The 15,271-nt window shown below is 44.7% G+C and overlaps 1 protein-coding gene across 2 annotated transcripts in view; it reads left to right on the plus strand.

The window, feature by feature from the left end:
* The window catches only part of LPAR1 (lysophosphatidic acid receptor 1), a 120,986-nt gene that overhangs the window by 68,247 nt on the left and 37,468 nt on the right, over positions 1 to 15,271 (plus strand). For both annotated transcript variants that reach the window (XM_066604380.1, XM_066604381.1), the window contains one exon: positions 2,763 to 2,892. In XM_066604380.1, the coding sequence (XP_066460477.1) occupies positions 2,836 to 2,892 (57 nt within the window). In that variant the 5' untranslated portion in view covers positions 2,763 to 2,835. The remainder of the gene's footprint in view (positions 1 to 2,762; positions 2,893 to 15,271) is intronic.

The raw sequence follows: 15,271 nt of genomic DNA on the forward strand, positions 1-15,271 counted from the left end.
ACTTACCTGTGACATCAGTAGACAGCCTTCTAGCTACCACTTACCTGTGACACCAGTATGTTGCCTTCTAGCTGCCACTTACCTGTGACACCTGTATCCAGCCCTCTAGCTGGCACTTACCTGTGACACTGACTAGTATACACCCTTCTAGCTGGCATTTACCTGTCACACTGACTAGTATACAGCCTTCTAGCTGGCATTTACCTGTGACATTGTCTAGTATCCAGCCTTCTAGCTGCCACTTACCTGTGACACTGACTAGTATACAGCCTTCTAGCTGGCACTTACCTGTGACACTGACTAGTATACACCCTTCTAGCTGGCATTTACCTGTCACACTGACTAGTATACAGCCTTCTAGCTGGCATTTACCTGTGACATTGTCTAGTATCCAGCCTTCTAGCTGGCACTTACCTGTCACACTGACTAGTATCCAGCCTTTTAGCTGGCACTTACCTGTCACACTGACTAGTATACACCCTTCTAGCTGGTACTTACCTGTGACACTGACTAGTATCCAGCATTTTAGCTGGCACTTACCTGTGATATTGACTAGTATCCAGCATTCTAGCTGGCATTTACCTGTGACACTGACTAGTATACACCCTTCTAGCTGGCACTTACCTGTGACACCTGTATCCAGCCTTCTAGCTGGCACTTACCTGTCACACTGACTAGTATACACCCTTCTAGCTGGCACTTACCCGTGACATTGACTAGTATCCAGCATTCTAGCTGACACCTGTGACATTGACTAGTAACCAGCCTTCTAGCTGGCACTTACCTGTGACACCTGTATCCAGCCTTCTAGCTGGCACTTACCTGTCACACTGACTAGTATACACCCTTCTAGCTGCCACTTACCTGTGACATTGACTAGTATCCAGCATTCTAGCTGGCACTTACCTGTGCCACTCCCCAGTATCCAGCCCTCCAGCTGGCACTTACCTGTGACACTGACTAGTATACAGCCTTCTAGCTGCCACTTACCTGTGACACTGACTAGTATCCAGCCCTCTAGCTGGCACTTACCTGTGACACTGACTAGTATACAGCCTTCTAGCTGCCACTTACCTGTGACACTGACTAGTATCCAGCCCTCTAGCTGGCACTTACCTGTGACACTGACTAGTATACAGCCTTCTAGCTGCCACTTACCTGTGACACTGACTAGTATACAGCCTTCTAGCTGCCACTTACCTGTGACACTGACTAGTATACAGCCTTCTAGCTGCCACTTACCTGTGACACTGACTAGTATCCAGCCCTCTAGCTGGCACTTACCTGTGACACTGACTAGTATACAGCCTTCTAGCTGGCACTTACCTGTTACACTTTGTATATAAATGCGATTATGAAATCCTAGTTTCAGATGTCATTACTGTGATAATAGTTTTGTGTCTGCAGGATATTTCATTGGATTATTGCCCAATTCTCTGCCCTCCTGGCAGTGGTTGGCGCTGCCCGCTCTGTGGTCGCTCGCCCTGTGCTCATGTGCTGGATGACAGATCTTATCTCTATTGTTTCGTCTTCCTGGACTTGTGTTCCATCGGCTGCAGCAGTCTTCTAAGTTGTTGATGTAGACTGCAGATAATACAAACTGCAGATGGAAAGCGCTCAACAATCCGAAGGGGGGGGGGGGGGATCCTATAGGCTGTACAAGTGTCGTAAGAGCAGAGAACTCGCGGCAGACAAGAGGAGGGATTCCGCACTGCTCTGATGAAGGGTCACAAGGGAGAAGGGGTCCCTGGTGGGCTGTAGGGGCAGCCAGGCCAGGAATGAAACTGATTGGGGAGCTAGTGAAGGCAGCAGCAGCCAGGACTCACATCCAGCATGTTCTATTGGAGTGTCGACCAAATTCCACTGCAAATACCGCCCATAGCATGCAATTCAAAAATGATTCTTCATGCACACAACCAATTGCGGTGTCCGCTCGCGGATGAAAAATTGCAGCACACGCCATTTTCCTGCGGATTACACACGGACAGCTTTCATTGAAGTCAATGGAAACCGTCCGACCCGCGGCCCTCCGTAATTGACATTGGATTCCGCAGGAAAAGCAGGAGTTAAAAAAAAAATCTGTACTACATGTCTGATGGCGAGCCGTGCGGACCATCCGCAGTACAGAAAGAAGGAAATGATACAGGTATGTGCAGATGCCGGCTGGGCACAAGGTTGGATTGCGCTGCAGGCTCTCACATGTGGCCTTACGTGCTTAAAATACACATTAAATATATGCATAGGGCGTAGACTGTTAAGGCAGCAGTATGCAGTCCGAAGCTCTCGCTCATGACCTGAAGGTTGCGGGTTCAATCCCCGCATGGTTCAGGTAGCTGACTCAAGGTTGTCTCAGCCTTCCATCCTTCCGAGGTCGGTATAAGGAGTACCCAGCTTGCTGGGGGATAATAAATAAATTACCTAAAAGTGCTGCTATGTAAGTTGGTGCTATATAAATAACAAGTCCACATAATGAAAATATGTTGGTGTGAATCCAGCCTTAGGGGGCGCTAAAAATGAATTAAAAAATGGAGATGGCAGCCTGACACTGAGTGCAGTTTTCATTTCTCAATTCACTAAAACATTTTAAATTCAGTTTTTCACTGTCGGAGGTTTCCGGAACCCTTAAGTGATTTTCCACTTTTGACCTGTAAAGTTTCTTGAATGAAGTTTTTCCTGTTTTAGCGAAGTAAAGTTAATTTACCGAGAAAAACTCATTATGTGCTTCACGTGAATAAATGTCGTATTTGTTCTTGTTCTTCCAGAGTCTCTTGCCAGTATGACTGAGGTTTGACCTGATTTGGTTGAGTGTGATAAGATCCCTCCTGCTGCCCCGAGATGGCTACACTTTCTGAATATGTTACCGATCCGATTGGCATGATCTCTCCCTCTCAGGTAACTTCTTATATTTGTGTTTTTAACAAAAAGAGTCATTCAGGAATCCATTTGTTGCCTAATAACAGCACCTTCCAGCCTATGAAGGACCACAGGACCCTCTTGTGTAGGTCTCTGTTTGCAAGGAGTCTTATTTGTTAGAAGGACTTCCAGAATCAACATGTCGGTGGGTTAGCACAGCTACGGTAATACAGAAACATCTCATGGCCAACTCCATGGAAAAGAGTTTTTCTTACAGATTCACGACTTTCCAGGCTCTAGACAGCTCCATCACTTTAAGGTTTAAGCTCTGTCCAAACAAGGGGGTATTAAAGTCTATCAAACTGCATGCAGCGACTAGCTACTTATTTACACTCAGTGTTTTCTTGTAATGTCTTCGGGTGCTTTTAGATGGAATGATTATTCTTCAAATGAGCGAAAGTTAACGACTGAACAAGAATCGTTCGCTTTTTGTTTGTCTTTCGTTTTACGCAGGCAGAAAAATCATCGTTGCCTCATTCGTTTATCATTTGGTTTAAACTGCTCGTTTAGTCCCTCTCATTCTGTAACCATCCGGTTCAGAGTTAAAGTCTCTTTGTCGTAACAGGTGCGGATCGGTAGCGTGGCTAGGGAAAGCCAGAGGTCAGTACACGGGTAGTGTCAGTTCACAGTACAAGAAGAGCAGGCGGGTAGCGTAGTCAGTGGAAACGAGAGGTTGATACATGGGTAGCATGAGTTCGCAGTGCAAGAGGAGTTGGCGGGAAGCATAGTCAGTGGAAGCCAGAGGTCGGTACATGGGTAGCATGAGTTCGCAGTACAAGAGGAGTTGCGGGTAGCATAGTCAGTAGAAGCCAGAAGTTGGTACATGGGTAATATCTGTTGTAGTACAGAGGAGCAGACAGGTAGTGTAGTCATGGGAAGCCAGAAGTTGGTACACAGGTAGTATCAGTTCGCAGTACAAGAGGAGTAGGCAGGTAGCACAGTCAGTTGAAGCCAGAAGTTGGTACACGGGTAATATATGTTGTAGTACAGAGGAGCAGACAGGTAGTGTAGTCAGGGTAAGCCGGAAGTCAGTACATGGGTAGTTTCAGTCTGCAGTACAAGAAAGGGCGGGAAGCGGAGTCAGTGGAAGGCAGAGGTCCATACACAGATAGTATCTGTTCGCAGTACAAGAGGAGCAGGGGGAAGCAAGAGGACAGTATACAGATGAGCTATTTGTAGACATAGGTGCAGCAAGAAGAGGAGATTGATTACAGACTGGGAGAACGATAATCATGCAATGAAGGAGACACCAGGCCAGGCTTATATAGGGCGTCTAATCAGGAAAAAAAGGGTGGAGCCAAACACTTATACAACGGATGTGACTGAACAGTTTTGAACAAATCTCGTTTGAATGAGCCAACGATCCATCTGCCTGTTTAGAAACTCTGCATTTGAGCGAAGAAGTTAGCAGTGACGTCACTCGCTCGTTTACATGAGAATCGGTTCCTCTAAAAGAGCCCTTGCTGATCTGTCAGTATAAATTTTGAACCACAAATCACATATTTCTCTTCTAACCACATTTGTTTTGAAATCTTTTCTTAGCGCCCTTTTAGACGAGCCAATTCTCGTTTGAACAAGTGAGTGATGTCATCACTAGTTCGTTCGCTCCCATGCAGCCTGTTTAGACAGGCAGATACATCGTTGACTCATTCAAACGAGAATCGCTCAGTGAGGAGAGGTGAAGTTCTTTCATAAATGGATAGATTGGCAGAGAGCCGGTGCAGACTGCAATCAGATGGTCAAGATACAAGCTAAGGTCAGGACAGGAGAAAAAGGAAAAGCTGGGTGAATATTTGCGAGTCAAACCAAAAGTCAGTAGAAAAACCTCAGCACCTTTTTAGAACTTTACGTCAAGTGGGGAGGGTGCTTAAAATAGTCACTAGAATTGGTAGGGGCCTGGGAAGCTGGTTATGAGTACTGGCCCTTTAAGAGGTGGTAGATTAGCTAAATTCCATCTAGTGCTGGAGGGACATGGTTATCAATGGGAGTAATGTTGGTCCACTTAAAGCCAGCAGCACTAAACAACTTCTTGCAAGGTGATCAAACCTAATCAAGTAATAAATGGGATGAGATAATTACCCAGTATATTTGTTTTATCGGACCTATTGGTTCTATAAATGTAATTGGTACTAAGCTGACATTTTTAGGGGAGGGGTTCATGGTGCCCCTCCACTGTAATAGATATCTGAACTTAGATTGCAGTTTATAGCCGAGCCGCAGGCACAGAGTATCATATAACAGCTCGTGTCTGCTGATGGACGGCCATGGTCGCTGCTAGGACTTCGGACTTTCCACAACTTCTCTGCCCTATTAGTAGAGTTATCCTCCTAGAAGAGTGATTCCCATGATAAGACTATAGTGGGGAAATGCTATTTAGGATGAAATAGGCCTTGCTGAATGCTGTCAGTCTTGTTGCTGTTGCTTTTTGTTGTGGACATTGAGTTAAAGAGGTCTTTGGTAACTCTACGGCTGGAAAAATGTATGGACTTGCCTAAAGTCATGGGATAGCAGTATGTAAACTGACTATAAAGTGGTGTTACCTCAGGTGACCGCTTGGGAACACGCACACCTGTATAAGTAGGTGATGTGAATTATTGGAGTTGGAATGAGGCGCCAGACGGATGGGACATTCCATTTCCAAAGTTATGTGGGCATTTATCATTCTTTGGTCAACAGTGTCAAGTGTGTACTGGGAATATGTCATTAAGGGCATTACCTCTTACAGGTGCAACCAGCGGTGTCTGGCAAGAATTGTCCTTGCTAGCATACAAGTGACTCCGGCAGAAATCCCATCCGTATTCAGTATAGAAGGGCCCACATATAAATCTCTCAGATCAGTGCAGTGTTCTTTAGCTTCCATTGGATATGGGAGCAGAAGACCCATCAAAATGCCTCCGGTAACACCACAACACCGGACATAGCGTCTCACCTAGGCCCGTGTGGTTCCTAACTGGACCCTAGAGGAACATGGCGTGGTCCTGTGAGTCGTGGTACCGATTGTTTTGGGCAAATGATAGGGTTTGTGTGTATACAGTCCCTATTAAGCCATGGACTCTAGTTGTCAACAAGGCACTTTGCAGGCTGGTGATCTTTCCATACTGGTGTGGGGTGTTTTCATGGCATAAGTTGAGTCCATTGGCCTGTCTAAACACGTTGACCAGTGCCCACTACGTTTCACTGCTTGGTGACTGTTTTCAGCCCTTTGTGAACTTCCCGCACCCCCACAACGATGAGATATTCCAGTAGGATCATGCATCGGGCCATCAGACACAAGTTGGCCAGTATTGGTTTGAGGAGCATACTGGAGAGCTCCTACAACTGTGTGGTCTACACGTTCCCCCAACATGAGCCCAACTTAGCATCTATGGCTGTGGTAGAGAGGTCCATATGCACCTACTAATACCACAGAGCTGTGGGTGCCTATCCAGACTCAACATCCCTCCAGACGTCTTCTGCCCACTTGTAGAATCAATCCCATGTCTAGCCACCGTACTTCTTCTCCAGGCTGGAGTGAGTCATACATTATATAAGTTCCCGTCCCATTACTTTTGGCACGTCTGTGTACAGCAATCATATGATTATGACACATGAGCAAAGGCCATGAAGGCTGCTGCATTACAGCTCGGTACAACTCAAAGGTTGCATTAAGCCATGGGACCCTGGTATGCAATTGCTATTGCTTCATTCCTACAACTGACTGGTGTTGTATGAGGACGGATTACATTGTTACACCCAAGTTCCTTTTGACTGCGTTGTGAATGTTTATTGAAATTTTCCGTTAGCTAAAGCCAGAAAATTTGATCTCTCTAATCAAATAATTATATTAACCCCTTAGTGATGGCCAATGCGCCTTTTTACTGACCTCGCTAATGGTTTTAAATTTGCACCTACGTCTTTTCAAGGCAGCAGATAATGGGTATTACTGTGTTTTGTAACAACCAAGACAATGAAAATATTCTGTTACTTATTTCATGTGGCGAGCACTTGAAAATGTTTAAAAAGTGATGCCAGAATTGTTTCTTCGTCTCCCAAAGAATGTAATAAAAAGTAATCACATTTACCTCAAAATGATTCCAACAAAAACTACACCTCTTCTTGCAAAAAACAAAGCCCAAAAACAATGCTGGAATTTCTGGACATTTTTTCTCCCCCACTACCCCCCCCCCCCCCCAAAAAAAAAAAAGAAAAAAGTTTATTAAAAATTCTACAGCCTATTTTATGTATCCCAGAAAGATGCCGTTGAAAATTACAACTTATACCCCCCCAAAAAACAAGCCCTTGTATGGGTGTCGATAAGTTATGGCTCTTGCACTGCAATGATAAAAAAACACTTGGTCCTTAAAGGGGTTTTCCGGTCAAAAATACTATTGATGAACTATCATCAGGATAGGTGATCAATAGTTAATCGGCCGAGGTCCGCCGACCGCGACTGATCAGCTGAGCATGCTGTCAGCGCTGCAATAACAGATCAGAGTGGAAGCTTCCGTGCCGACCTCCCATGTAGTGGCCGGTGCTGGTAACTGCGCGCATGGCTCTCCTTGATTTCAACAAGAGCTGACCAGTGTCCGTTACTACACAGAGGTCGGCGTGGAGACTTCTGCTCCGACCTCTGTGTATGTGCGGCGCTGACGGCTTGAGCCCGCACAGCTGATCGGTCGGGGTCCCGAGCGGCGGACCCCGGCCGATCAACTATTGATGACCTATCCTGTTAATAGGCAGGAAAAGATAAAGATTGAAGTTCGCTACTCGTAAAAAAAGAACATGCTTTTATTAATCCTTCGTGCCAACAAATATCAGAGCAAAGGAAGCGTTTCAACCCAGTGTGGGCATCAATAGTATCTTTGACTGGAAAACTCCTTTAACCCTTTGCAATCCAATTTTGGATTCAGGGTTTCCTAGGGGGCTTTCTCTTTCTGCCATTATACAATAGTGCCATCTGCTGGCTAGAGCCAGTACTGCAGTATGGGACATGCTGGAGAGGCCCCGACAACAGACAGCCAGTAATCTAGAGTAAGAATACCCTACCGGATGTCTTCTGACATCGGAGCTATACAGCCTTCAAACAGAATGTCTTTAGACGTCAGACAGTGGATTGGAAAGGGTTAAGACACAAAGCAGGTCTTTAAAGGGTTAAAGAGTAGAGATGAGCAAGCGTACTCGGCCACGCCCCTTTTTCGCCCGAGTACCGCGATTTTCGAGTACTTCCGTACTCGGGCGAAAAGATTCGGGGGGCGCCGTGGGTGAGTGGGGGGTTGCAGCGGGGAGTGGGGGGGAGAGGGAGAGAGAGAGGGCTCCCCCCTGTTCCCCACTGCTACCCCCCCGCACCGCCACGCCGCCCCCCGGCGCCCCCCGAATCTTTTCACCCGAGTACTGAAGTACTCGAAAATAGCGGTACTCGATCGAGTAATTACTCGAAACGAGTACATTCGCTCATCTCTATTAAAGAGCTGCTTTTTTAAGTAATTGCTAATGCATGTAGGAATTTCTAAGAAACCTGGATTATTTTAAGCTAAGTAATATATGACATAACGCTTTTTGTTAGTGAGATAAAGGGCAAGAAGAAAAAACAGAATACCTGTCAGTTCTTGGGAATTTGACTCCCTATGCAGTGGCATTGACTCATCTCATAACCTCACACAATCCCTCATGGGTTAACCTGAAAATGTCCAATATTTCTCTCCTGTTTGTGAAGTTGCAGCACAGAGAGCCTCTCAGTCATCCAGTGTACAACATGACCCTTGACTTTAGTAGGACCTTTTATTTAGTGGATTGACCACCCATGATCTGCCGCCTCATTTAGACAAAGTCAACAAACTGGCCTGCCGTAGCCTGGCTGAGCTGGAGAACAGCTGTGCCATTGACGCCCGCTCATAGCATACTGCTCACGGTTCACTGCACCGGTGAGGCTGCGGGATTATCCTCTGATAACAAGTCATGTTCCTATAATATAAAGTTATACTACACCGACGTGAAAACTCCAACTGCACAGAGTAGTTATAGAGGGTACTGCCCAATATCCTCTTAGGGTAGGCTAGTTTGGATCATAGAAACTCCCTGGAATGGATATTGGTGTCCTGTGTTTTATAATTTTAGAATTATATCTATAAATTAGTTTCCCTGCTTTTTGCTTAAAGGGGTTTTCCCACTATGAAAATGAATTTAAAAAAAAAGTAAAAAAATACAGCGGACAGACGTGCACGGCATAAAATAATAAAAAAAAGAGCCTATACTCACCTGTTGTTTTTAACCCCCTTGTGACATGGCTGAGTGGCTTCTGCCGACATGTATGTCCAGCCGAAGTTAGGTGACCGCTGCAGCCAATCAGCGGCTGCAGTGATACCCGTCCCAAACTCCTAGTGTTATGGTGCCCAGGATGTGAGCCCTGATGTCAGGGGTTTGGAAGGTGACACTGCGCTCCCCTGACTTCCAGCAGAAAGGCTTTTATTTTAGTTTGGGGAAATCCATCACAATATCTGTGTCTGCTGTGAAGAATCCAGTTCTGTAGCTTGTCCCATCCAGGATATGTATGTATTCTGCACTTGCTCTTTTGGCCTCTAGGTCACATGACCAGTACTCTGCCCACGCTTTGTGTCCTGCAGTTAAGGAAGCAGATTTCTTACAACTGACTTTCTGACCTACATCAACCAGTCAGAGCAGCTTTCATTTTTTAGGTACGAGATAGGAAATGAGAGCTGTTCTGTGATTGGTTGCTGTGGACAAGGAAGATAGTTTTTCTTTATGACAGTTAACATAAACTGCAGTACACAGAGTGTAGTCAGAGTGCTGGTCATGTGACCTGGAGGCCAGGAGAAAAGTACAGAATATATAACCAGGAGGGGACAAGCTACAGAACTGGGTTCTTCACAGCACTGATGATGTGATGGAACCCAAAGGAAGGGGGAAAAAACAACAAATAAGGAAAATCTCCTGCCTTCTTAGTGTTACTTAATGAGACCCTCTTTAGTGTTAATTATGTTCTGAAGCAGAAGGATATACAAGTGGTGTGTTATACTGTATATTTTCCATGTTGTGTCAAACAGCGAAAACTGAATCTGCCCTTATGTATGCAATATGGGTTTCCAGCTCTACAAAAAGCCCGATGCGTGACTCCTTCACATTACATGGATGAAGCAGAAGCAGCGCTTCCTTAGGGAAGAAAATCCTCTTTATTACAGCCTTTCACAATGTTTCAGTTCAGCAGAATCTGTCCGGCTCTTCCTTACTTGAGAACTTCTATTGAAGGGATACATTGTATCGGGGTGTTAGCAGAGGTTACTGCCGCCTCCTTTCTGCTTTGTCTATTGGTTACATTGTGTCATTAAGCTTACCTTTGCTTGACTAGCGCTGCTCTCCTGCACTGCTGGTATTGGACAGACTTCCATTATAGACAAGGGAGCCTGGCGATAGTCCTGAGAAGACTTTGTTGCCAGCAGCCATAAACTTTACTACCAACTTTGTCTTCTATCTGTAAGTGGCATCCAAGGTACAGTAAATTGTCTGAGTTCATCTGCTAGATTCACGGGGCCGATACGGAGAATTTCAGTTCTGCGCTGCTTAGGATTATTAGATTCCTTACTTTTTGGAAAAATAAACTTTTTCTAATAGCAGAATATTAATGAACTGTCATTTATAGAAATCACTAACCTGTGTGGCCCGTGGGCAGCATTGCACAAAGACAGTTGAGTGTTTGTGTATAGCCAGATGGAAGATGTTCTCTGCCCCCGTCGTAAATGCCAACCAGGTGGGGGTGTTTTATGCAATTTAAAGGGGTATTCCGGAGACTGGGTGAAATTTTTCAAAATGACCATCTAAGTCATGAAACTGAACTTCAGTACTTTTTCTTTTTTTGCCAACCTGCGGAATCGCTGCTTTCTAGCTAACTTCTGATTTAACCCATTAAGGACCAAGCGCCATAAATATAGGGCACTTGGTCCTGGCTTTAATCCCGGCTGATAGCAAATTTACAGTGCAGGATTAAAGCTCTTGCAATCTAGAAGGAGCAGGTTGGGTTTTTGGCCGAAGACTTGGAGAAGGCAGAAGCAGTTTTTAACAGTGACGTCACTGGGAGAGGTTAACAAAAAAGCTACAAAAATAAGTAGAAAAAACCCCAGAATAAAATAAAAAATATAGATACAAAAAGAAAACTACCCGCTGCCAACCTAAGCTATCGTCATATCTGCGCTGTAATCCGAGATTATGCAAATTATATACTCAAACGTCCTGAACAAAATGACAAACCCATTCCTGTACTTAATGTAAATACATTATTCTAAAAAAAAGTGTTTTTTTTTTCACTTTTTGTACACATTACTCCTAATATAAAAAAATTAGGGCCATAAAACCACGACATGGGTAAAATCTGGTAAAATTGTGTGGCCTTTTAGGAACAAAACACTCTGGTCTTTAAGGGGTTAAAATGACCTCCAGGGAATGCAAAACCTAAATCTCCCACAATGCCCCATTACCAGTTACTAACAAGTGTGCGATTGCAACTATACAAACTGTGTCGTCGTTACAGAAGGTGAAGGCACTGAGCATGCCCGACCAGTAACACATCGGAGCTTACAGGACGTAACCATGGGATACCAGTGGAGAACTAAGGGGCAGGGGGGGGGGGGGGGGGAGAAGGAAAGCCAGATCTGTGCAGCTTTGTAAAACAAGTTATAACATTATATCGCATAATTACATGTTATCATCTTATGAGCATATAACATCCACTTTGAAACGCTGGAATACCCCTTTAAGTTTTATTGCTGCCTGTGCAGTGGTACATTTTGACAATTTGTTACTTGAACCCATTAGTGTAGGTTCTCCTAAATATCAATTAGAACATTTACGTTTTAAATGTCATAAGTACCGGGTTTCCCCAAAAATAAGCCGTAGCCTGATTTTCGGAACGGAGGGTTTGAAGTATAAGCCCTACCTTGAAAATAAGCCCTAGCTTTTTAAAAAAAATAAAAAATGCAATACTCCCCTAGCAGGTGCTGTCAGGGTCCCTCCTGCTGGTCTCCGGGGCTCCAACAGGCTTCTGTGCAGTCCTTAGTGCCAACAGAGCATCGCTTGCTGGTAACGGGGTTTGTAAACCCAGCCTCCAGCAAACGATTGCTCTTATTGGCTGACCTGTGATGCTTGAGAAGCAATCGGAGATGGCACTCGATGAACCGATCACAGCATTGCATTGAATGGCTGTGATTGGTTCATTGAGCGCCAGCTCCGATTGGCTGAGCTGCGGCACTCGAGAACTAATCAGAGCAATCACTTGCTGGAGGCGTGGCTGAGGACTGCACGGAAGCATTCCAGAGTTCCGGAGACCAGCAGGAGCGACCCGGACAGCGCCTCCTAGGTGAGTATAAGATAAGAACCTGTGCTTTTCTTGGGGCAAAAATTAGTATTAAGACAGGGTCTAATTTTGGGGGGAAACACTGTAGCGTTTATTCAATTTGTACTACTCAAATTCCAACTCTGCACTGATTGATTGAAGCCTTAGTGAAGGGGAGGGGACTGATGGGGGGGTCTTGTTTCTCTGTTGGGACGTTTCTTCAAATTATTTAGAAAAGTTTACATACTATGGGAAGAACTTGTTTGATCGGTGAGACCCTGCTTGTGTCATCGGGGCGCTGTCTGCTAGACTTGTCTTGTGGAGTGATGTGATGGCCCTTGTTTGGAACACAATATGTGATTTAATGAATTGTGTAACGGAGTACAAGGCTGTTCTGTTACATTCTTGTGTTTAGTGCCTTCCCATGTTGATGACTGGTGATTTCAGACTAAACAAAAGCCCTTGAATCCCTTCTCGTGACTGGATATTGTGTCATATATTCTAGACTGCGGGGGGGGGGGGGGGGGGCGGACCTGAAATACTTCGGCTTTGTTAGATGGTTCTATATGTATTTCAATTCCTACCTCGTTGAACTACAGTTTCCAGAATTTGGTTACTAAGAAAGCAAAGGCCATGTTCACTCCTGGCGTATTTGTTGCACATTTTTGGGACCCTGCACTTTTTGGACGGGTCCTTCATGATTTTGCGTTATCTTGACGCATATCGACAAATTGGAGGCCGAAGAAGATACTTTGTCGAAAGCTATGGACACATTTATGGTGGAAGCTTTGCTGGTGTAGATGCTAAATGTAAACCAAAACTGCAGTAAGATCCCAGCTTAAAGGGGTTGTCGGGGACCTCGGGTATTTTTTTTCTTCTATTGATGACCTATTTTGAGGATAGGTCATCAGTAGATAATGGGTAGAGGTCCGCCGCTCAGGATTGTCCCCAACCGTCTGATTCCCAGCAGGAAAGGTCTTTGATAGAAAAATCCCTGAGGTCACATACAGCCCTTTAATTATAAGTCTCAGGCCAATAACTTTGTATTAAGAAGGAAATCTGTCTAGGAAGAGCTGCTCCAACCTTCATCAGTTAGGCCGGTCTCACACGACCGCGGACGATGCGTGATCTTCTGCACCCATTGAAAAAATAGAATGAGCGGTAACGGTTGCGATTTCCGTAAGGATTTAAAATCACAGCATGTGCTATTTCTCTGCTGAGTCCACACGGACGACTTCCATTGAAGTCAATAGAAAGTTTCCGAACCACAGCCCGCGGTCATCCACAGCCTACGATTAGAGGGTCTGCTGGTCGGGGTCAGAGTCGGCGTTTGCTGTGTGCTCCTGCATGCGAACTCTGGATAGCCCGTGTGAAACTGGGCTTAGCTTAACATGCTTTAAAAGGAAGCATTAGGGCAGTACTTGTACTGCGGATTATGTTATTGTGACTCGCATGGCTGTTTTTCCTTTTTTTCTTTTCTTAGCCTTTTAAGCCAAGTTAAAAAATGAAGTGTTACCAAGTTATACATTTGTGGATCTGGAGTTCTGCCTGTAAGACAAAGGTCATACGACGGTTCAGCTGCAGCCGGATCATAATGAACCTTTAATGTTTGCAGTGAGTAGTCGTTTCTGTATACATCAGCAAGCCTTACTGTCCTATACAACAGCATTTCTCCTCTTCTGTGAAGTTGTCTTGTATGGATCCTCCATTAGGCATAAAAGTTTTATTATTCTGCTACAACAAAAGTAACCATGTCATTGCCATGAAATCAAACTGAATTAAATATATTCCCCCCCCCCCCCCATTGATTTCAAGGGTTTTCAAAAATAGTCGGCACTTTTTTTTCCATTTTGGAGATGGAAATAAAACACAATGGGACCAAATGGAAACATTTCCCTTTTTTGGAAAGCCAATGAAATGAATGAACTATTCAGAAACGCATGCAGACAGTTCTTCCACTTAGGCCGGCTGCACACGGGCGATCTGGATTCCACATGCGGGAGCCTGCAGCAGAATCCGACGCTCACCCGTCGGTAAGGCGCAGTGGAGCTTTTTTTTAAAAACATTTTTGTATTTCCCTTGCCTGTCACTAGGTGATGGAGCGGGTACCCATGGCCTATTTGCAATGTCAACTGCGGGTGGGCCATGGTATGTATGGCTACTATTGAGTCCGCCCAAAAATAGAACATGCAAATTTTTTTTTTCATTTTTGTTTTTCCCCTTCTGCTCGTCCAAATCGCAATTCGTTTCCATGAGTGTGAAGGAAAAAGTTGTTACTTTTTTAGCAGTTTCTTTTGTTTTAAATATGTTTGTAGTTTATTTCATCTTTTCTAGCCAAGAGAGTCATCTGTGAGTTTCTACTAGTCCTGGTATGTTCTACGCAGACACTTCTGATGTGTGGAATCTTTGAGCAGTTCCAGGCCTGGCATGAACAAGACCTTTCATTATGCCCCATTGGTTACTTTTTTGGTGATAACCACTTCCAGCCCCCTTGAGTCGGTGCCTGTTAGATGTCATGTGGAGCTTTTACATCACTGCTTGAGTGTTTATTTACTAACAGATTTCATTGCTTACAGCGTCCTCATTGGCCTCTTCTCCCCCGCACATTCCCATCTGGCGTTGGAGTAAGCCACATACTGCATGATTATAGTACAATTGATCAGATGCAGCTATTTTGATTGCATGACCTCGCTTTGTAGCTTTTCTGTGTTTATAGAATAGTTGAGGAGGGAGCATTTGTTCTCCTTAAGGGGACCCAGCGGTGTGTATGGAGGCTTAATTTTAGGCAATGCTCCATTGAAAAAAATATGCAAATTAGTTCATGTCAGCCAAATCGGAGACTGCGCCAAGAGGAAGAGCAACCATCTGTAGACAAGCAGTTTCTGGTCTCCTGCTCCACATCCGTACAGAACCGGGTTCTAACTAGCGGTATTATTCTTTAGAAGTGTCATATTAGGGTATATATACCTTTTTGTAGTATCATTTTTGCTTTGTATGCTGTACTCTTTCCATGTTCTACATGTGGATACCATTGTGGGT

This window comes from Eleutherodactylus coqui, chromosome 5 (genome assembly GCF_035609145.1).
Source record: "Eleutherodactylus coqui strain aEleCoq1 chromosome 5, aEleCoq1.hap1, whole genome shotgun sequence".
Lineage (NCBI taxonomy): Eukaryota > Metazoa > Chordata > Amphibia > Anura > Eleutherodactylidae > Eleutherodactylus > Eleutherodactylus coqui.